This window comes from Ptychodera flava, chromosome 13 (genome assembly GCF_041260155.1).
Source record: "Ptychodera flava strain L36383 chromosome 13, AS_Pfla_20210202, whole genome shotgun sequence".
Taxonomy (NCBI): Eukaryota; Metazoa; Hemichordata; class Enteropneusta; family Ptychoderidae; genus Ptychodera; species Ptychodera flava.
In genome coordinates, this window is record NC_091940.1 from 33,044,080 (window position 1) to 33,068,571 (window position 24,492).

The 24,492-nt window shown below is 39.9% G+C and overlaps 1 protein-coding gene across 1 annotated transcript in view; it reads right to left on the minus strand.

The window, feature by feature from the left end:
- Positions 1 to 24,492, minus strand: part of LOC139148211 (atrial natriuretic peptide receptor 1-like) — a 282,135-nt gene that overhangs the window by 209,192 nt on the left and 48,451 nt on the right. Inside the window, exons 3-5 of the mRNA XM_070719527.1 lie at positions 24,198 to 24,374; positions 20,695 to 20,833; positions 19,704 to 19,934 (exon numbers count right to left, since the gene is read on the minus strand). Coding sequence (XP_070575628.1) covers positions 19,704 to 19,934; positions 20,695 to 20,833; positions 24,198 to 24,374 — 547 coding nt within the window. The remainder of the gene's footprint in view (positions 1 to 19,703; positions 19,935 to 20,694; positions 20,834 to 24,197; positions 24,375 to 24,492) is intronic.

The window sequence follows — 24,492 nt, forward strand, 5'->3', positions numbered from 1 at the left end:
GATCGAGATAACTATGCCACTGATCTTAAAAAGGATTTTATTCTAAACAGTGAAATAAAACGATTATCAGGACGGATAGCGTACACGTGGGGGCCCCTGATTGCTCTAATTTCCACCGGTTTAATTACGGGTAAACATTTAAATTTTAAAAAAATCGGGTTTAATATAGTACCTGAAATAAATGGATTCAACTTCGCCGACTCAGCAAACGGAAACGACGACGGGGCCCACACCGCAAACGGAAACAACGACTCTACCACCGACACAGCGCAACATAGAGAAAATTTCGTTACCGACGAAGCATCCAGGGAGAGTTGCTGCAGGGAAGAAATTAGTAGAATGGAACAGGCAAAACAGAGAGAAGAAACGCCAAGCAATGATTAATGATAGCGATGCGGTAGCGACAAACTGTATAAGCCTACCTCCTACAATGAAAGAACAGTGTGATAGCTCACGCGATAATAAATGGTATAATAAATGTTATCTTGTTTTAGGAATTGTGGGAGTTTCATTGACTGCATTAGGACTATATTGGGGGCGTGCTCGGCATACCCCCTGTCCCGTTAATCGATCGAGTCCAGATCGGAAAGATCCTCCCCAAAATAAGAAAGCGGAAAAAACAGAGCCAGTAGCGGCTCCCTCCAGAACAGTTCCGACGGGAGGGGAGGGGGAGGGAGGACCCAGCTCCTCTACATTGTATGAGATGGATTAACTCCCCATATTTTTTTATTTTTATTTTTTATTTTATATACTAGTCAGCAATCATGGATATTAAAACAGTTGTAAACACAATGTACGATGGTATTGTAATCGCAGGACTTGCGATGGGATATCTAATGATCTCCAGCAAATTTCTGAAAATAGAGGTTGGCGATCCAAGTCGTCCAAATTTGACTCGATTGGCAAAATTAGGTGGTGCTACTGCTGCTGCGGTTGCGACCAAAGATCTCCTTGAACAGAAAAATATTATTCCTGCAGAACCTTATACTTCGTAATGGGCACCTTCGGAATAATAATAATATTCATCGAACATTTATACTTAGTAATATATACAGCGCACAACAATGATCATTTGGATTGAAAGCCAAACAGGTGAACCAGTCACTGTTAATTTTTACCCTTGCATTGACACGACACAGTTTACGAAGATAAGACTGCTAGAGTGCGGACTATATAATTCATGGCATAACATAACATCGACGAATAATGTAATAAAATATCAAGAAGGTGACCAACCGAAGAAGACTAAATCAATACGTCCAGGTAACTACAATATCGATACGTTAAACAAAGCAATCGGGTTGAAGCAAAAAATTAATTTTGAAAAACATCTGCCGACAAACCATGTTTATCTAACTTTGGCTAAAGATGTTAAAGTTTATTTCAATGCTACAGGTAGCTTTGCCAACGTAGTTGGTTTTTCAGATAACCTGAGGACAACCCAGTTATAAAAAGTACTATGAGTCCGAAGAAAGTGGATTTCTTAACAGTCACTAAATATAGTTCATTCAGATGTAGTCGATGTTACTGGAAATTATGTTTCATTTGGTTCGGGTGCCTCCGGAGGATACATACAGGGGAAAGTATCGAACTGTTTACAAATACTTCCCATCCGGGATACGAGAGAAATAAGTGAAAAGGTTACTTACGATTTTAAAAACGGAGCAATTTCTATGCCATTGAGAAAAGGGGAGATTACATGAATTCAATTCGTATCTGGATAACAGATCAGGATGGGAACATGATCGATTTCAATAACTGGCCAATTAGCTTTTGTATTGAATTATTGTAGTCCCGAAGCGGGCCCCTACCGGTGTAACCCTATCGGAAGATAAACCATCCCACGACCAATCCTCCAGCAATATATATCATTTCATATTTCTTTTGCTCAGGACTGGGTTGATAATAATCTGAGAATTGCACTAACGCTTGCGCTGGACTTGACGTAGAGTTGCTTTGCACCGCTTCTGCTTCTTCCAGGATTTCTGCATCTGTATCTCTTAATTCTGCCGCAGCATGCGCATCCTTTGCTTGATTTTCTCTTTCCCAGTCAGCCTGTAGTAATCTTTTTTCTGACCAGACGTTGCGATCATGTTCAAATTTTTCTAATGCTTTATCATGTCGAACTTTCTCTTCAATAAGAGCCTCACCATTCCCAGAAAGCTTTTGTCCGATAATATTTCCTCCTGTGAATGCCGTTGCATTTAATACAGCACCGAGAACTGTCATTCCTATAGCTGAAGCCATGACTGTGTATTGTATATTACAAGGTATTATTTTAATTTTCACTGTATAAGGTCCCTACGGAGTATGTCTGATCCAAGTGGCTTCGGTCTAGGTACAATTCGTATGCAAAATCTTGAGCTTGAAGATCTGAGTGATGTTAAAGTTAACAATAATACTAAGATGGCTGCTAATCATAATAAGGATTACGTCCTTCGTTATAAAGACCGCGAAAAATATTTCGTTTTAGCCAATGCCGCGGTGCAATCCCACGAGCATGCTGTAGAATTTTCCGAACTTAAAGACATTGATGAAACTGTAATTGACGCCACAAAGGCTTCGAATGATTCTACTCCTTTTGCTCTGACATGGGATTCGGCTAGTCAGAAATTCATGCCTTATAATGTGCCGCGTAACATCTTAGATATATTGGATAGTGAAATTGCAGGAGGTGTTGCTGAACCACCAGGAACTCCGAATGTGATTTATTTTGATAGCAATGTAAACAAATATAAATTGCTAGATTTTCGTAGTTGGCTTACTCCTACGAATCCATACTTGCACTTCTTGGTATACCAATTCACCTTAAAATTAGTCCTCTTAATACAATAATGAAGGCAGATAATACACTAAGAAGGTGGATAAACGAGGGGAGAATTATTGCTCGTATACAGCTAGCGGAGTTCCAGTTAGATTATTTTGGGACACAACTTTAAAGAAACTGGGTCTGAAAAGCGTCGGTGATGAGGCAGCTGTTCTCACTTTACAGACTGTAAATCAACAGATGACTGATAATATGAAAATACTTCAACATGGTACAGTTCTCATTAGATGTGTAAAGTTAGCTACTGGAGATGAATTTGACGATTTGGTTGGATATTATGCTATGAAAACAGATAACAGAACAACTTGTGATATTATCATAAGTATTGATAAAGATCGGGGAGGGGAAATGAGTATTGAATGTTTTGTTGGTGGGAATAGAATAGAGAACGACTTAGGAACTACATTTGTACGTAGAGATAAAAGAGTGAACACTTTAGATATCAGTACCATTCATCTGAAACGACTCATTTTGTTTGAAGTAATGGTCTTTCGTCATATTTTAAGTTCAGAGGAAATTACTAAAATTTTATCTATCGGGTGAACAAGTTCGCACCGATAGGAACTTCGTGTTCAACATCAGCTGGACTCCGCGACTGACTGAAAACGGGGGTCCTTTATATAGGCTAGTTTGATGGTGATGACTCACACGGAATTTCCCGTACATGTATAAACATGCTCAGCAGGGAATTTCCCCGCTTAGTTCAGGACAATGCACTGCTGCGCCAGCTGTTGCGCATGCGTGAGTTCGTATATAGGTCAGGGTCATACTTTAGTTACATGGATGGTTAATTTTTCCTTCGCTTCATGTAGATAAATGAATAAAATGGGTGTAAAATTCTTACTTAATCCCAGTTGACCACCCTTTCTTTACTACTGATCTTCAAAACGACTTCTCATGTTACCACAGTCCGTTCTTTCGAGTCCCCCTTTTTCAGCTTTATCTATAAGTTCTGGTTGAAGTATAATGTACACAACTGACATGAGCCATAGACAAGTAACTTCAAAGTCCGGTGTTACAGAACCGTAGGTTTCATAATGTCAAGTGCTCGTAGGTCAAACGAAGCATTATAAGCACACACAGATTCACAAGCGTTAAGAAGTTTGTGTAGGTTCTTTAGTGAGACTCGAGGTTGTTCTAGTTGTTCTTGACCAGGTGGGAAGTACGCTTTTTCAAGTTCCTCCTCCTTGAAACCGTCTATTAAAAATCCCTGGCTGCCGCTATCGCGTGAGCTGCCCCATGCAATTCCAAAGTCAAAAGCTCGTGGATATTCTACTGGTCCGACTGTCTCGGTATCAATTGTTGGATTAAGTATATTCTTGAGAACGAGGGGGGTAAGAGCGTTCCGAATTACCAAACATGGAAGCCTATAGTCGTGGCAAATTTCTAAGAAAGTCTGTTTGAACTTGTTGTGAATCTCTTCTAGTTCTTCTAAGGCGGCTATTTCGTACGACCTGGCTCGAGTCAACACATTCCGCCTGCAATAATCCCAGGCATATCTTTGAATATGATAATGAAACTGGGTAAATGGTCAAATGCTCTAGAAACAATCTTTTTTTCTTCCCACTCCGTGGAAACGCCCGGATTCGAGAAAAGTCAGATGTTGAATTATGGAAGAGTCACAAATAATGTATTGTTCTGAAGGAGGGGGGTTTCCTCCCTCCTCCTCCCAGCCTGACATTGTAAACTAAGCGTATGTTCTATAAACTGGTTCTGAAAATCGGCAATCGAAACGTGGCGCCCATTATAAAAGTCGGCAATGTTGCTGGAAAAACTAGTGTCAAATTCTGGTACGTGATACGGATCCAAATTTACTGCATCGTAACTCTTACCACTTCCAGTTGGTCCATTTATGAATATGTATGACATTTTGGGGATACTATATCATAGAATTTTTTAAAAATTTTTTTTTATTAAGATATATACGATAAGACAATGACAATCCTTTCTATTTCAGATGCAATAAAAATACTTGAAACCGGAGAAAACATCAAAATTGATGATGGAGGCAAATTAGTATTTGGTGAATATGTAGATCCTTTCATATACGTAGACAGTGAGCTAGAAGTAGTTTTCAACATCGGACCTAAATATGATTCGGGAGGAGATCCAGCTACATGTGATGGGGTGTGTGTCAGTTGGCAACTGAGTCTTCAAAAGTTTACTGATTTAATAATATTCCGTACCCTAGGTGAAAGTTTCGATGCATCTACTGCTAAAAAGTTATGCTCTAAGCCTGGCCGCTCACTCCAAGAATACTACTGGATTTTACAATCCATCTAAAGTGTATCAGAAGCGAGGGAGCGGGGCGCAGCCGGGCATGAGGTATTTTAAATTTCAGTTTAAAAGAGGGAGAGGGAGAGGGGCTCACGATTTCGCTACATGTATTGATATGGTCAAGAAATTGACTGCGGTTTTAAAACAGTGAGTCCGTTACTACCAGTCCGAGAAAATCCTGCTATTGTACCTCGTAATATCAGGAAAGGTAGTAAGATAGAATTCTTAGCATTTAAACCGCGCTTAAGTAAGAGTGCTCTTTCTTTCACTGTTGAGAGATTAATATTTTGTGCTGCGCCTAATAAACCAGAAATTCAAGATGCTGAAGAAATAGTCGACTTAGAAAGATTAGGTGAGATATATAAACAAATAAATGCTGACAAAAATATTATAGTGGATTTTGATGACCTATCATAGAATAATTTTATTTTTCATTTTAAAAATTTTTAGGATAGTATATATCATAAAGATTATTATGGCCCGTCGATTACATACAGCATTCAAGGGAGCAGTTTTACAAAAAAAATTTCCTGAAGTCAAGCGAGTCAAGGATATCGGGGAGCTGGTGGATATTGAAGGTATGGTCAAAGGGGCCCGAAAGATGTACTCTGTTTATACTGAATGGAAGTCAAATTATCGGATCCGAAAACTGGTAATACACAAAATCGTACATTGCCTGTTAAATTAAAAGATACATACACAAAAGATGTAAGAGGATCAGGATCGGATGTGGGGCAACAATTAATAGATCGCTACGATCGTATGCTTGATACAATTGAAAATGTTGAGGGTTCTGGTCTCGTTCTCGAGGAGATACTTAATTTTGAAGTAATTCTAGTAGAAGTTTTACTCGGGGCTGGCGCAGTCCAACTTCCCAGATGGTTAAAAAATAAGCATTGTGTGAGCGATCTGGTGCTACCTTCGGGCAGCGAGAACTGTTTTCAATACGCCATCGTAGCAAATTTAAAGTTGGCCGACCCCGAGTTTCGTGAAAAGAAATGTGGTCAGGTAAGGAGAAAATGGAATACGTACGCCCATTTATGGCTGACTACTGTTGGGAGGGAATACCCACGCCCACGCCCGCCGATCTGACTGTATTCAGGCGCTTCGAGCAGCAAAATCCAGGCATCAAACTTCAAGTATTTCAGATCTACGAAAATGATCCCGCTCCCCCGTCCGACATAACTGTGTTATATAGTGCCCCTGGCGGAGCCGAAGGTGAAGCCCGTTCCGAAGGTGATAGGAATCAAATAGCAAATATCTTACTGATAGTTGGCGAAGACGGCGGCCGTTCTCACTTCGTACCAATTACTGCGGAAAATCGCCTTCGTAATTCTCGTACTAATCGAAAGAATGAGCGCAGACGGAAGTGTATTTGTATGGTTTGTAAAAGAGGTTTTAAGTCAACAGAAGAATTAGAAAAACATCAGGTATACTGTGGAACAGACACTGCCAGCCAGATTTTTCCTAAGGAAGTGTGTCAATTTGAAGGACATCGGAAGAAGGTTCCTTCTCCCTACGTCGTCTATGCAGATACTGAGGCAATTATTGAGAAGGGGACCGGCCGGCACATTCCAATTTGTCTTTCGTATGTTATGGTGGAACGGGGGTGGGGACCTTCGGAACGAGGCCCGGGCCGACCCACTGTTTATGGTAAAAGAACATTCACAGGTCTCTCCTGTGTTACAGACTTTCTAAAGGATATGAAAGAACGGGCCGAGTATTATTCTAAATCGTATTATTGAAAATAATACCGATGAGGGATCCTTCTAATTACCAGCGCGACGGATGTGATCCAGTCTGTATTGCATGTGGAGAGCCGGCAGGATACCGAGTAGTGAAGGAGGAGGCGACCTTCTATTGCGAAGGATGCCGGCCGTCGAGAACCTTCCTATCTACTTTCACAACCTCAAGGGATACGATGGTTCTTTTATTTTGAAAGAATTACATGAAATCGTTACCGAAGGAGATGATGGGGGTTCCGGACCAGAGCCTAAAATCATAGCTAAGACGAGCAATGGAGGAATTATGGGTCTCTCGAAAACATTTATTTTTCACGCCTCAATTGTTGTTGCCGGAGGGAAGAGGGAGATAAAGAGACGTTTCTTTTCTATAAAGTTTATGGACAGTGCTCAGCTGATGATGGGGTCATTGGCGAAGTTGGCAAAACTGTGCCGGAGGCCCACGGGTGGACGGCGGCCCCACTTTCGTACCCGGACATTCAAAGGGCGAAAGGTTTCTTCCCCTACGAATATTTAGACTCGGTTGACAGACTGGGAGAGAACCAGCTCCCGGAGAGGAGGAATTTTATAGCGAATTGACGGAAGAGGGGATTTCTGAGTCTGATTATGAACATGCATTAAGAGTATGGGACGAAGTTGGATGTAAGACGATTCGTGATTATATGGAATTCTATTGCGAGACTGACGTTCTCCTTCTTGCGAATATATTCGAAAATTTCCGTGACACATGTTTAGAAGCATATAAGTTAGATCCGGCCCACTATATGTCAGCGCCCGGCTTGACATGGGATGCTATGTTACTTTACACAGGTAATAAATTTAAACTCATTCAAGATGATGAGCAGATGAATTTCGTACAACGGGGAATTCGAGGCGGCATCAGCCAGTGTAATATTCATTATTTACAGACAAATCATCCTGCTTACGGGAACTGGGATCCAGAGAAGCCAGTGACCGAAATAAAATATCTCGATGCAAACAATCTCTACGGCTGGGCAATGAGTCAGGCAATGCCTACGGGCGGACTTCATTGGATGACGATGGAAGAGTGGGAAGAAGGGGGCGGAGCCGGCGGAGCGTGGGGACCCGGCGCCACCTTTCCACCAAGTTTTCTAGAAGTAGACTTAGAATACCCAGCCGAATTACATGAAGAACACAGCGATTTGCCATTAGCGCCGCATCACTATGAATTTCCGAGGCAGGGCGGTCGACTGATTACAAGTGTGATGGATAGAGAGAGATACGTCTTACACTACAAGTTGCTGGAATTCTATCTTCGGATGGGAATGAGATTGAAAAAGATTTATCGGGTGCTTGCTTTCGATGAAGCTCCATGTCTCGCGAATATATTGACTTTAACACTAAAATGAGGGCAAAGGGGAGGACAGATTTCGAAAAGAATTTCTATAAGCTGATGAATAATGCAATGTTCGGTAAGACAATAGAAGATGTTCGAAAGTACAGAGACTTTAAATTTGTTTCGGACTGGAACGGCACGGATAGTGGACGTAAAAAGATTCAGAAGTATAATCCAAAGATGAAACATATAACTTTCATAACTTCCGAAGAGGATGGCGATTCCTGCGACAGTGCCCTACTGGAACTGAAAACGGATGAGCATAGATATGTAAAACCAGTTTTCATCGGCGCCGCAGTACTGGAACTTTCTAAGCTGCTTATGTATGAGACGCATTACAATTACTTTCGGGCCCAGTTCCCTGGAATACGATTAGCCTACATGGATACTGATAGTTTTGTTTACAGTGTGCCAATACCCTCCCCGGACCCGGACGTAACTTTCAATGATATAGTCCGAGAAGATGTTGAAAAGAATGGTGAGAAGTCTATATATGATACTAGTGGGATGAGCGGTGCGATAGCCCCCAACTTTCCGAAGATTAATAAAAAAGTGATAGGTAAATTTAAAGATGAGTTGAATGGTGAACCTATTCTTGATTTTGTCGGCATACGCTCGAAAGTGTATGCTTTTCGAACTCCAACTTCGGAGACGAAAAAAAATAAAGGGGTGAAAGATGTTTGTGTTAGAAAACATTTGAACTTTGAAGATTATAAAGATCTGTTTGAAACTGGGAAGAAGCCCGAGCCAGCACAGTTTGTACAGTTTGTACGGAAAAGGCTGGAGAAATCCGTAGTGAAAAGCGTAGTAAAATCATGATGGCGCCAAATGATATCAAGCGTGTGCAGCTATACAATCCAGACACAGGCGAATGGCTGGCAGAAACATGGCCGATAGGACGGACGACGGGTCATGGTTACGGTTTAAAATTGTAAAGACATTAATCTACTATTTTCAATAGAGACCAGGGCATCACTGATAACATAAATGTGGGCAAATATATTATCATTGTGAGCGTCATCGCCACCCCACGAGGCATCTTTCTTCAGGATCTCAAGCTGTATTCCGTCCTTTGTGTTCATTACTTTTAAACCATTTCCATGAAATTCAATATCTTTAAAGCTACGCAGATCAATAAACAGACAGAATTTATTCTTCAAATAATCAACTTCATCTATGTCATTTCACACCAATCTTTATCTTCAGCAAAATACCGTCGCACCTCTCGCCAAAATTGTCTTGGTATCATCTTCTGAGCGTACACTTTATTTGCAATGCCTTCAATCATTACAGACACAGATTCAATGGAGGGGTTAAAGAAAAGTTCACTGTTCAGTTCTGTCTGATTCTGATTTTTAGTGAAGAGTATTGCGATACCTCTAATGCTACGTCGTGGTACATTTATATTTTCATTGATAACTGTGTCCGATTCTTTGAATGGGATTGTTCTAAAATAATGTATATGCTCGTAAAGGTAACTTTTTCCACCGTTGTAATAACCAGCAGTTGACCTCGCGAGATCGAGGTCAGAAATTGTCTCGTATTCCATTTGAATGTTTTTTAATTTATAATTGGTTGTAACAACCTGATTACTGACAAGTAATTGGGGGGCGGGTGCCAACGTAATTTCCCATTCAATATGACTCCCTAACGCTTTTGGATATGCAACTCCATGACCTGTTATGAGGGGTGAGTGAGACGAATAGCATATTTTGTTTTATATGTGTCGAAAAGTAACTTATCGCCCACGACGTTTTGATCTCCATCGGTCGAACCGCTTCTCAATTTTCTTAGATTTTCGTTCTGAATTCCGTACAGTGTCATGTTAGTTCTCTCCTTTTTATGTTTGAAGAGATCGCGATAACATTCAATAAGGTTATATTTATTCAAATCGAAAAGTGTCTGGCCCTCAAATGTGAGTTTCATACGCTCCACCAAATTTTTTGCAACATTTTGTACTACTCGGTATATTCATCTCCCATTACTTCGAGATCAAAAACCAGGTCGAAAGTATCTGGAACTAAGAGTACTCCGCTTTCTAACTTCGGACATCGTATGATAAGTGTCTGGCCTGGATCTGCCTCACTTGGATTATGAGCAATCACATGATGAGTTCTTTCTGACTTCGTTCCATTCGGTATTCGGTTGGTGAAAGTCGGTGATAATGTTCTATCGTACCCCATTTTCGTGTAATGTATATAGTAGAAGAAAAAAAAGAAATTACATGTTATAAAGAAAATTAAGTTTCACTTCGTGTATATAATGACTTAGAAGAAAAAATCACATCTTTACGTAAATATTTCCGTCTGCCTGAAAGATAAATCGATTGCCTGTGTCGCGAATCAATCGAAGAACCCAATATTCTTGGAGATGATGAGCCTCCTGGTCATCCTTAGTATCCTGGAATACAGCTATGAATTCTAGTCGCTTAAAGAAGTTAGTCTTTTGACATTCCTTCACGAAAGCTAAAATGTTATGATATAGATTATCATCTTGAGTCGGACACCTGGATTTGCTCGAAGTATATGTCGATTTACCCGCCGAAGTTTGCACCATTCCAATTCGACGGAGAAACCAAACAGGTCTTTATTTTTAGAAAGAAACTTTGCAATATTCTTTTCACCAAACATGTCGATGCCGTAGGGGTGTCATATATTAATACATAATTTTATTTATAATGACTAATGTTAAACCAGTTAAAAATATCCATAGCTGTTCTCCAACAAATCCGACAACCGATCCTGCTGTTTTTAATAGAAAACTGACGAGGGAACCGATTAGACCGGGTATTGCAGCAGCACTTTTTGCAGCCAAGGTTTTTAACCATTCGCCAAATTGCTTTACAATTTCTTTCGCTTTTGTATATACTTTGGGCGGACCTGAACCAGACCCGCCAGTTCCTGCTCCTCCTCCCCCTGCTCCCGCTCCTCCTCCTCCTTTAGTCACAGCCAGGGCAATTGTTGATATTGTCATTCCAAGGGCAGTCAGTATTGCAGCAATTGTAATACCATTTCGTTTAAATAACTCTGTCAGCTTCAGTCTCAGTGATAATTCTGGATCAGAAATTACATCACGAAGAGACCTAGTCGTAGCCAGACTTTCACGTGCCTCACTGATCTTACCATGTTCGTATTCAATTCGATTGTCAACTTTAGCTTCTCTTGTTATGAGTTCAGCTAGTAGTTTCTTGCTTTTTCTTTTCCTTGGGTGTGATCTTCAGGAATTTCCTTTAACTGTTTTTCAGCTTCTCTTTTCAATAGCCTTATTTTAACTTTTTCGTTGTTAAGGTCGCTAATACGCATATTCGCAATCCTTAATTCATCATTAATAGCTCTATATTCTGGGTTTAGATTGTTCCATTGTTCGATTTTATTTTCAAAAGCTTGTATTTTATCTGCATTACCAGAGGCATCTTGCCGTAACTCTGTCAGTTCATCTTTGTATATACCCATGTCTTCTGGCGTCATCTTCTCAGCCAGTATTTTATCATTTTTCACATCTACAGAATACAATGTACGACTCACATATTCGGGCTCTGCGCTTTCGACTCCACTCCATCCGTATACTTTATTTATAAATTCAGAACCTCCTGCCCTCTTTTTTAACGTAGATTTCTCTAAAAATCTACTTCTTTTATCTGTTGTAACTCTGATTTCTTTATAATAAAGTTCACCACCTTCAATCTTAGAATTTAAAATAAATTCGTTTCGTGCATCCGTATTAGTAATCTTATATTTGTTTAAGAGTCGTTCAGCCTCTTGCTTTGTAAGTTCTACTCTATGTCTAGTCGAAGGATCCACCTGCGGGCTATCGCGTGAGCCAGCCTGGGAAGGACCGGCTTCTGCAAAGGTATCATCATCATAGGAAAAAGTTGTTTCAGCAGTAGCATCATCATCGTCATTTACATTTGCATCATCGAAATCCTGGAGTGCTATATTTTCTTCTCCTCCTTCTGCCATATTGTATTTCTATATTACTACAATTATTTTTTATCCCCCCTTACATATACAGTAAAAATGCACATCTCAGTTGTTGAAAGCGTTGAACAATTGGCTGATTACATAGAAAGAACAAGTGCTGCATATCGACGAAGTTATAAATTAATGGGTCGAATTGATATGGTTCTCAATATTACTAAGGGAATTCTTGTAAGCTCTGCTGTAATAGCAGCAATTCCAACAGTTCCGGTACTGTTAGCCTTAACTCCTATACCAGGTGTTGTTATTGATGTGATACAAGGGAAAACTGGTGTAGCAAAGAGACGAGAGAAATATAAGCATTATTATGTTCAATATAAACAGCTGCTTACACAAATACAAGAAAAAGGCGCAACCCTTCGGAACGAGGAGGCTCCGGGGTCAGAACTTATTCAGGACATATTTCATCAGGCGCTAGAAATTCAAAAACAAGAAGGATTTAGTCCACCTCTGGAAAGATATTTAAGACATTATGGATTGAATGGATATGAAATTTAGTTCGTACCGATAGGAACTTCGTGTTCAACATCAGCTAGACTCCGCAACCGGCCGGCCGGACTGACAACGGGGCTCCTTTATATAGGCTAGTTTGATGGTGATGACTCACACGGAATTTCCCGTACATGTTTATACATGCTCAGCAGGGAATTTCCCCGCTTAGTACAGGACAATGCACTGCTGCGCGTGAGTGAGTTCATATATAGGTCAGGGTCACACTTTAGTTACATGGATGGTTAAATTTTCCTTCGCTTCATGTAGATAATGAATAAAATGGGGTGTAAATTCTTACTTCATCCCAGTTGCCCACGTTTACTTTACTACTGCTGCGCGATGCATCAGCAGTTTTGTCTATTGTGCACCGTGCGTGGGAGGCTTATCGTGAAAGACCGAGATTTACTATATGGCGCATCTGATACGGATATGGTCCCATCGCATAGAGAGATGAAAATAGGCTTTGTCTAAGTTCAAAAGCACAGCTTAGCTCATCGTGCATCTAGACAAGTTGAGCGTGCTCAAAATAGGAGATCGATCACGATTTTGGGTGAAAAAAACCGATTGTTTTCGGTGGAGAAACTGCGTGTTGCAACCAGTGGTTGGTTTTGCCTATGGCGGTCAGCAGGGCTGTGGTGGGAGGCCTTTAGCCGGCAAGGGGTGGACCATTGGGGAGTGGAAATTTTCGGAAAAAAATTCCCCACAAATTTCAATAAAAATAATCAGCCAAAGAAACTTGAGAAAAACAGATGACGCACTTAGGTAAAAGGAAAAAAAATCCGTCAAAATTCTGAAACATTTTTATTTTAGTCTGCATCAGATATACTATGATTCTTTGGTCAAGAAAGGGGGGGGGAAGGGGAGATCTGAAGGGTATAATCGTGGCCAGTAAATGAAGTAACTTTTTTATTTTATAACTTTTTGTTCTGTTCATCATATGTTTTTCTTTCACTGAAGTTTGGCATCGTAAAGTAATTCGAGATATAAGATAATATAAAAATCATATCTGTGATATCGATTGTTAACAACTGTATTGTGGGTCTTTACACTAAAGTAGAATCTGTTACCATTGACAACCAACAGGTTGAAATAGTATCATCCTTTCAATATCTAGGGTCCATAGTAGACCAGAAGTTAAGTTTCAAAGAGAATACAGACAAAATTTATAAGAAAGCTCACCAACGAATATTTATTCTGAGGAAGCTAAAGAGTTTCAATGTTATCAATCACATCCTTGTTTCTGTGTATTGTTGCTGTATTGAAAGTATTCTAGCTTATAACATTGTCACATGGTTTGGTCAAATTTCTGTTAAAGAGAGAATGCGACTAACGAAAATTGTAAACATATGTAGTCGACTTGTCGGGACAAAGTTAAAAGATCTTGGAGAACTGTATACTTATGCTCTTCGTAGGAAAGGTTTATCCATTCTTGGTGATAAATCTCACCCATTGAATGACAAGTTTCAATATCTGCCTTCGGGGCGCCGTCTACTTTTGCCCAGGGCTAGGAAGAATCTTTTTAAGAAGTCATTTATACCGTCAGCAGTTGCTGTTTTAAATATGAATATGTCTGATTCCATCCGGAGAACCAGAGCAAACACCATTTTAAGTAGGAACTTTTAATATAGTGCTGTGTCTGTCTGTAACTATTGTATTGTTTTGTATGGTGTTGTCCGTATTTGGTGTTTTTATAGCGGTCCTGATGTTTAAAGACAATTTTCCATGTTTTTATGGACAATAAAGTATTTCTATCTATCTATCTATCTATCTATCTATCTATCTATCTATCTATCTATCTATCTATCTATCTAAATTCATCAGCCGGGTTCTGGGCAATTTACTGCAAAACCAGAAAGATAGCACAATTCAGAATTAAAGAGAGGTAATTCCATATAAGCTTTATCGAAATGGGTACTTTCTAAATCTTTAAATGCTTGCGTTATGGTAGGTGTCAAAATTAACGATCTGATTTCCCTACAAAGTGAGAGGCCGCGCTGGTCGCCATGCTAATCAGACGAGACTAGCAATCCTGGCACATTCTCTCGAGCCAGAGCAATAATTTCCGCTCCGCTGACCTACGCAAAAATCAAGAAAATCAAAAATCTCTTAACGGGTAGAGCTGAGCTGTTGCCGTAAAGAGGCGCGTGGTTTATGACGATGTCCTGGCAGGCAGGCTATGACCTCTGCCTATTCTTATTTCAATGTTAAAACCATAAAAACCAAGAAATCTAGTTGTTGTTATCTGTATTGTTGTTTATGTTTATTAGTCGTGATGTTGTCGTTGACAAAAAAATTCAACTAACAGAAATGTTGTGTTGTGGCTGTTTCGTAATGTAGATGTCATTAGAAACGCTACAAGGACACTATCATTCTTTGACACGATGTATGCCAACGTACACTCGAGCTCTTTTCATGTGCATGTGCACAACCCCACGACCGGTCGTGAAGGAAAAACTGCTTTATTTTCTCCCGACATGCATCGCCACGACCCCACGACCGGTCTTGTAGGAAAAACTTTGAAAAACTGCTTTATTTTCTCCCGAAATACATCGCCACGACCCCACGACCGGTCTTGTAGGAAAACACTTTGAAAAACTGCTTTATTTTCTCCCGACATGCATCGCCACGACCCCACGACCGGTCTTGTAGGAAAACACTTTGAAAAACTGCTTTATTTTCTCCCGACATGCATCGCCACGACCCCATGACCGGTCGTGAATGAAAAACTTTGAAAATATACTTCATCTTCTCTCCATGTGCACGGCCACGACCCAACGACCGGTCGTGAAGGAAAATCGTCGAACATATACTTCATTTTCTCTCAGTGTCCATGGCCACGACCCCACAACCGGTCGTGAAGGAAAAACTTTGAAAAAATATTCTATTTCTCCCGACATTTATCGCAACGACCCTACGACCGGTCGCGCGAAGGAAAAACTTTTGAAAAAATACCCCGTTTTATCCCGAATCATTTTTTCAATGTCGATACGGTCATACACTGTGAAAGTATTGTATGACTTGATGATTTAGGCATGATACGTACAGCATACAATATGCGCAAATTGTCCGAGTCGAAGTATGAAACGTCTAAAAAATCAGATGGTAAACAAATTATGAAAAGGTTTCCCAGAAAGTAATAATAAAATGCGAATTTGTCGGTGATGTTGGAATCTCCAGGAATCACTCATCAGGCTGTACATAGGTAACCATGCTTTTAGGCCATCTGCACATTGCAGGCTAACCTTCGACCCATAAAACATTGCCAGCTGTACTCATGCGCTACATCCATTATTGCGGATTGCGAAGATGAAACTGGTGACGAATAGTAGCTGAAGCAGTGGAGAAATACAAGAAAATTCAACTTTATATCATGTAACTTTATATCCATATTTATATAAAGCTGCGACCAGCAACCATTCATGGAGAAGAAATGCTAGTTAAAATGTCGACCGGTCGTGAAGAAACATGCAAAAAAATCTCTCCTGAAAGCCACGCACGACCTGCGACCGGCACAACGCCACTGCAGGTTTTGAAAGAAAAGTCAGTGAAAATTCGTCCAACTTCTGGTGTCGGAAAGAATTACAACATATCCGGGTGGGAATTACCATGTCACGCATGCGTGTTTAAAACGGTCATGACCAACTCGAACGGCGCATATTACAAAAAACCCACGACGAAAATTGAGTCGTACGACCGGTCGTTTAGCGTGCTCATTAAAATCGTTGGTTCATTTTGGGCCACATATGCGGCTAAAGGCCTCCCACCACAGCCCTGCTGACCGCCATAGGCAAAACCAACCACTGGTTGCAACGCGCAGTTTCTCCACCGAAAACAATCGGGTTTTTTTCACCCAAAATCGTGATCGATCTCCTATTTTGAGCACGCTCAACTTGTCTAGATGCACGATGAGCTAAGCTGTGCTTTTGAACTTAGACAAAGCCTATTTTCATCTCTCTATGCGATGGGACCATATCCGTATCAGATGCGCCATATAGTAAATCTCGGTCTTTCACGATAAGCCTCCCACGCACGGTGCACAATAGACAAAACTGCTGATTGCAGCGCGCAGTTTCTTTTCCAAAAACAGGCAATTTTTAATTTATAATCGTGATCGATCCTAGTTTTCGAGCACGCTCATTTTGTTTAGATACACAATGTACTAAGCTGCGTTTTTAGACTTGTGCAAAGTTCGCATTTCTCTCTCTGTGCGAGGGGACCATTTCGCGTCCGCCATTTTGAATCTTGTTCGATAGCCAGTAACACTGCCCTGCTCCGCAGAGCTAGCTTTAGAATGGATGTTGAATTGTGAAATAGGATTTGGAAGTCCATGATGTGTTGTCAAATAGCATGTTGAGTTGTGAAATAGCATGTTGAATTGTCAAATGAAATTGGGAAGAGCATGTTGAGTTGTAAATAGGATTTGGAAGTCCATGATGTGTTGTCAAATGAAATTGGGAAGAGCATGTTGAGTTGTAAAATAGGATTTGGAAGTCCATGATGTGTTGTCAAATAGCATGTTGAGTTGTGAAATAGCATGTTGAATTGTCAAATGAAGAGCATGTTGAGTTGTAAAATAGGATTTGGAAGTCCATGATGTGTTGTCAAATAGCATGTTGAGTTGTGAAATAGCATGTTGAATTGTAAAATAGAATTCGGAATGGCATGTTGTGTTGTAAAATCAAAGTAGTAATTTTGGCATGGATTGGACACCATAGGCAGTGACTCGTTACTCTGACAGCACTAACAATGTCACGGCTCTATATCGCAGCCAGAAGAATATGAATTTTGTTGTTTTCTCGAGAGACATGTTGTCAAGGTGACGGAAACTGTTGGGACTGATGATGAGAGAGTGAGTGGCACATCTAGGTCAAAGGTCGCCCATTCCCATTGACTTCTGTCATCTGTGTTTCTCTTCTGTCTTTCGTATATTTCTCGTCGGTCTGTCAAGACTCTGTCTGAGCGTCAAATCATGACGTTAATTACATTACTTTTATCGGTGAAGTGTGTTCTCATCTTGTCTTGCTCTTTGTTGAAGTATCACCTTGACACACTGAACTAGATTTACAGAATTCGAGACGTCGTTTCCGGCGCAGATCGGAAGGTCAGTATCAAATCGGAAAATCGAATTGCCGCTTCTTTCCTCACACTCAGTTATAGGGGACATTTACGGTACAATGCGTCTCCAGGACATATTCGGACTCTCAGCGTTTTACAGTACATTTATGGTCTATCACTTGTAGAGGCTTATTTTGAAGCTCGTGGAGTAAATAAAGTTTTCACGATCTTATTATTGTGAAAATCGAAAATTTTACATTCCTCCATAGAGTGAACACAGGGGTGGAAGCCATTTTGAATTTCAAGCATCGGTAAATCTTTGGTAATTTGTTTCTCTAATACCAAATTTTGTGGGGTAACCCCAGACTTCTATTCTAGATTTCGAACCGGAATGTTTCAAAGTTTCTTTACGGAAAGTTTGAGCGAATGTTTATTCCAATATCGGGGCGCATACTATCTTAACATCTGCAACCTACTATGCACATTAGAAACATGCGAAATAGAATTGAAAGACTGCATAAGTGTAAGTTTACATCATTTTATTTCAGTCAGTCCATGTTTTCAATCTCTTAAAATTAATCTCCCAGTATCTTTTGCACTATTCCCCCGAAATGAGTATTTCTGATCGCCGCTTTAAATTAAATCTGAAATGAATTTGAAATGCGAGCAGCGTACATAATCGGATCGTTACCTCCTGGTTAAATTTCAGAAGCGCCGATCAAAACCTCATTTCACGTAGGCCGGTTTCAAATATGAAACGGAACTACAACCATATATCAGATTAATTTCATTACTGCACGGAACATGTTTTCAATAAGGAGATATTTATGCTTATATTCATTTAATGGCTGTACAGTTGTGTAAATCAAGAGTTCATGACCTTACACTGAAATAGAAATCACTTATGAGTAATATACCTTTTTTCATCTCAGTATTCGAACCAATAACTTGGTCCAACAGAGATGTTATTGGTGACGGCCGTCGACTTGTATAGCCACAGTCTGGCGTCTCGCCGGCTACCATGCTTCCCCCGTAAATTGGCAACTTAAAAGCTTTCGTTCATGTCCCACTAGTGGGGAGCTTAGCGACAACACAGTCTGTGACAGTACATGCAGCGAGTGTTCTTCATTCTGCTTTCAATTGGCCAAGGTTAGCGTCTTTTGTCGAATCCGACCGCACTAAGCTCATTTCACATCAATCTAAAATCACTACCACATGTTACATGTCAAAGACAGACTTTTCACCGAAACGCTTAACATGCAACGACCTCTGGCATCACGTCATTGACAGATATAGTGATGGCATTATCTAAACGATTTCAAAAACTAAACTTACAAAGGTTAAGGGACAGAAGACGATTCCCTTGGGACAAATCTCTATCAATACAACTTTTTGTTGGTTTTCAATAGGGAAATTAAAAACCTATTTTATTTCACCTCTTCTTAATCTCCAGACAAAGGTTAATACCATTCACAAAATGTGACCCCATTACCTAGAATTCCGAGCTGATAGGAGCATGTGGATGGGACTACTTTGCTCCAGGGCGTGTGACCTAGCAAGAACTTTGACCTTCACATACTCCACTAACTTTCCACCAGTTACAACTTCTGATAATTCCAGCATTTTTCGTTCTATCTATTTGAATACAGTGTTTCTTTTCCCACTCCCCAAATCATGTTGCTATTCCTTGGTGCCCTGTTGCCCGGTGTTCAGCTTGGAGATACCGCCCCCTGTGTGTAATGGACAATATTATCGTTAAAGATTGAATATTGGTCCGGACTAGAATTTATTTTTCAACAACAACATTGCATCTCGTACACGTTGCAATGTGTTTGCAAGGCTTGTGATGTTTGTATTTAAAATACTTTATATTAGGGAGAATAACGAACGAAATGTCCAAAAATAAGGAAGACATTTTCTAAAGTTACAGGTACGATACCTCTTTATCGTGAATCAAACACGTAGCGATGTCCTACCTTCGTTTGTGTAGACACACAAGGTGCCGTCAAACCCACATTTCGGCTCATCGGAAGGTGGCGTCGACCTCCCATCCGGCCACGTTATTTCCGGTTCGGGAAAGAGGGTGAACTCCTGGAGTTGCGCGTCGAAGACGCCGACTTCCCGGAACGAGCCTTCTTGGAAATCGTACAGACCGTAGTCTTGTCGTCGATCGCCGTTACCGTCAAATGTTATGTGACCTGTAATACCTGTGAAACCAAACCAATCAATTAATCAGTCAAATGTTTCCATGATGTGTAAGTCGACGCCATGTTTTCATGAAACTACGTACATGTAGTTTAAAATGCCAAACACGACGTCATCATATAACAGTAGTCTCTAAAAGTTAGTACTTTATTATTTGCGAAAACACAGAATGACTTCAAAGAGATATTTTCCGTTTCATTTCAGCGGCACATCTCTAATACTGAATCGACAAGTTTTGAAGGGAGACTCAGTGGAGACAAACGATAAAAAATCAGACACGACTAGACGCACTTTGATAAAATCGACGGTGGAACTTGCGGAATCCAATTGAAAACGTTGACTCTTCTGCGGCGTTATCACGGCTTGTGGGACAGCATTCAGACTTATCTGTTTTCTCTGATCAAGGCGAGCAATGTGGTTCATCTCACAAGGGGTATCAGATCCGCATTTGTGAACACCGGATGAGATCACTGAATCGAAATCGGAAGCCTTTGTAAGCGAAATTTCCGGTTTTTCTTTCTAAAGTGCCTTCCACAATTTCAGAGCACTCCTCAAGCAGTAGGCGACACGCTAAAAAGGTTGATATACTTTTAAGGATGACAAATCTACGTAGAAAGATTACACTGCCCAGGTACCGTGGCCTGGAGACGTCATCAGTATTTTAGTGAACGGTTTCGAATATTAGAAAACAGGCGACTCTTGCAGCTGGGATCAATTACATTGCTTATTCGGAAACGGGGATACAAAGTGCAAAGTAATCACCATCAAACGATGTATTTGACAATGCCCGCACAAAGGCCCGCCCATCGGTGGCTGTAAGACCATTCTGCAGCATAGTGTCAAGTGAATACGCATAGGCGTAGACGGCATCATAGAGATAGCTGGCACCAATACCATCAACCTGTAAATCATAAAACCACGAGAACATAACATCAATCGATCACAAGGTCAATCAATCAATCAATTAGTCAATCAATTAATCAATCAGTCTATGTATCTATGTATGTATCTATGTACCTATGTATCTATCTATATCTATGTATCTATCTATCTATCTATCGATCGATCGATCGATCGATCGATCTATCTATCTATCTATCTATCTATCTATCTATCTATCTATCTATCTATCTATCCGTCCATCCATCCATCCATCCATCCATCCATCCATCCATCCATCCATCCATCCATCCATCCATCCATCCATCCATCCATCCATCCATCCATCCATCCACTCATCTTGAAACTACCATTATGTGTAGAGGAGAAAGCTTAAGGTCACATCATTTCGGCGAACTTTTTCGGAGGAAACACCTTGTAAATCAGCCGTACTACAGTGACTGATGTCTGAGATGTTAATTTTATGGCTCAATTTGTTATTGCACCAAATTTGTGGATGCTTTTGTAGACGTATCGCGAATATTCTCATGATACGAAGCATTCTTGCAATGGTTATTGACGGATTACATTTTTACAGGCGAGCGCAAAATTTTATATCAGATAAAACATTTGATGACAAAGGATAATACTGAGACTTCTTTTCATCCCGAACAGTTCTATGGGATATTTTATAACGGAGGACAGGGATGAGAAACGTGGTGGATTTTTAGCTTTAAAAATATATTTTGGATCAAAAGAATCTTCACCTAAAATCTTGTAAATGAGCTTGCTTACGACTATATTTGTGTTGGCATATTACTGATTATGTTTGTGAGAACGTCGTACGATCGATTCATTTCTGTTTACGATTTGAAAAGCTTTCGCGGGTTCACCAGTGGTTCAGAATGGCAGATTCAAAAGCTTTTGTACTCTTAATCCCCAATTTCCTACTCGACAAAATGGGACAATGTTGAAGAGATTACTACGTTTTTCTGACTCAATTTGTGTCAAGTGTAAGATAAAATGTTTCAATTTGTATTTGTCGCGTTAATTTCTTCTTTCGAATAAAGCAAGTAAACTAGAGTGTTAACGGTTGGTGAGATTATGTACGCTCTCAGCTGTCTAAATATACCCAGAGTATGATCAACATCAAACTTTTTCGCCGCTAAACACTTTGCGTGTCGCTCGACTCTCTCCATTTTCTGTCATTGTGCTGCAACGCTTTGTACAGCTTCAGCCGAACAGTTTGTGTAGTAAGACAAACGTTATAACGACACTCTAATGTTTCAAAACCAAGGACCTTTACCATATCGAAGCGTTGTTTCTCTGATGCGAAGTTCCTTGATGAAGTTAGAATCTTAAAATAAGAGCTTGATGCGAGTAAAGAGAGTTTGTTCGTTTTATTTTTGTAGGAATCGACATTTGTTTTTTCCCCAGGAAGTTTACTTGACGGTCATTTGAATTTCAAATATCACTAGTGCTGATGTGATTTACTTTTCTCAAAAAGAGGAAAAGCATGCTGATTTGTATCCTCGATTTGAATTTAGGAAAGTTAAATGTTTCCGTGTATAAATTCTTTCGAATGTTTAAAAATCATTATCAACGTACGCGCACTGTCTCTTGCAAGTGCAAATTTGTACCAGCTTTTTCGTATACGTTTTGGCCGAGATAATTTCAGTGTAAATTAGCACCCATACCTTTGGCAGAAATTTATACGCAACCTTGGAAAACGCGGACAATTATGGGTTGTGAAAAATGTCCCATTGTCTGCAAAAGAAATTATCACAGTAGATATGTACTGTTATAAAAGCGTGATTTCACTGGAACGGTGGCCCAAATCCATGATCGCGAACAAAGAGGCAATTATTGGTTATGATCTTCGAGATTTTCATATTTCTTTGATGAAATTCGCAGTAGCTTAAGCATCGCCAAAATATGTTGAACTAATATACATATCTATGATGCCACGCGTAGATAGCTAGCAACCGCGCGTACAAGATACATCATGGTGTGTTCGCTTCCGAATGACATATCACAAAATTCATATTTTCGTGGATATTGCACGTTCACCTTAGCAACCGTTGCCTTTCAATTTGAACCAAACCTTCGATATCACCTTAAAATAGATTGAAAGCTATCCTTAGGGTAATTTACTGCGGCTTTCAAACGACCAGCTTCTTTCCTACGCGGAGTTTAATTGAACCCCAGTCCACCGTGGCTGTAAATCTACTTAGCGTTCACCAACAATGGGTGTCTCAAATTGACGCACATAGGGTCTTATCAATTTGTACAAGTCAGAAAGATAGATTTAATTATATATAACAGAATATGAGATAAACTCAAGCAATTATGACAGAAGAAAAACAACCAACATAATTGGCACCTAAGCCTTATCAGATATTCACAACTCAATATGCTCTCATTGGCTTAACGATTTTAAGAAACTGACGACATTGAAAACTTAATAGCGACAGGCGTAAAATGCAGTAAATATTTACTGGAAATTCGATCCATTGTGGTCCAAAGTGGATTGTACGTCACTAACAGAATAAGACATACCGTTGTTTAAGCTTTACAAAAGACGGACATATTGAGTCAAAGTTATATTAGATCGTGAATAAGCGACACGTGAAATTCTCTTTATTAACAATACGATTGAAGCAATCGAATTATTAGACTGAGCTAATGGCGCTATGTAAGACCGTTGTCGGTACAATATGATTCATCCATGCGTCAAATGCGTAAAATGCGCTTCACGTCCGTTCTCTGTTAACGAGGCTCACAGCGAAAATACGCAATTAGTTGACCGTTATTATCTTAATTCCTTCTTCAACAACTTCATATTACTCCCCGAATGGAATTATTCTATATTTCGTCATACAATGTAAGGTCTTCTGTGCTAACTTTAAATAGAGATATGTGGTAAATTCAACGTCCATATCCTATTCGTTCTCCATATATATCCACCCATGTGAACATACATATACCATATATATATATATATATATATATATATATATATATATATATATATATATATATATATATATATATATATATATATATATATATATATATATATATATAATGAACATTTAAAATAATATATGTACTGACATTTAAAATAATATATACCTATAATGTTGCTCTTACTACATCATAAAGTTATGAAACGAACTTGTCAATCATTTGTGCATTTATTTAATGCTGGCGCGATTTCAACGATTACCCAAACTAAAAAAGACTCTTCTCAGAAAGACGCCTGTGTAGGTGTTTCTGTTAGAAGAACGGGCTCGTTTAAACGATTCTTTGCTATTGTCTTAGGGGTATTTGTTAACCCGACCCTTACTTTGCACGGTCAGGCAGCCGCAGTTTTTGCATTTTACCTCAGAGACATTGTAGAGTTCAGTCGAGAAGGGCGGATCCGCCATTTTGACTCTCACGTCTTCGAGGAACTGATAGTACTCTGGACCGATGAAGGACTTCGGTGATAATAGCAGCACCGACTGGAACGCTTGAAGGGCGTCGTCGTCACGGCCATCGTGTCGTTGCCAAAACGATTCCTAGAAACAAAAACAAATGCTTTCAGAAAATTGATTTAAATTGGTGCAATGATAGAGCCATAGCACCCAAATGGACCCAAAACAAAATGCATTAAGGTATAATGCGTCTCGGGGACAG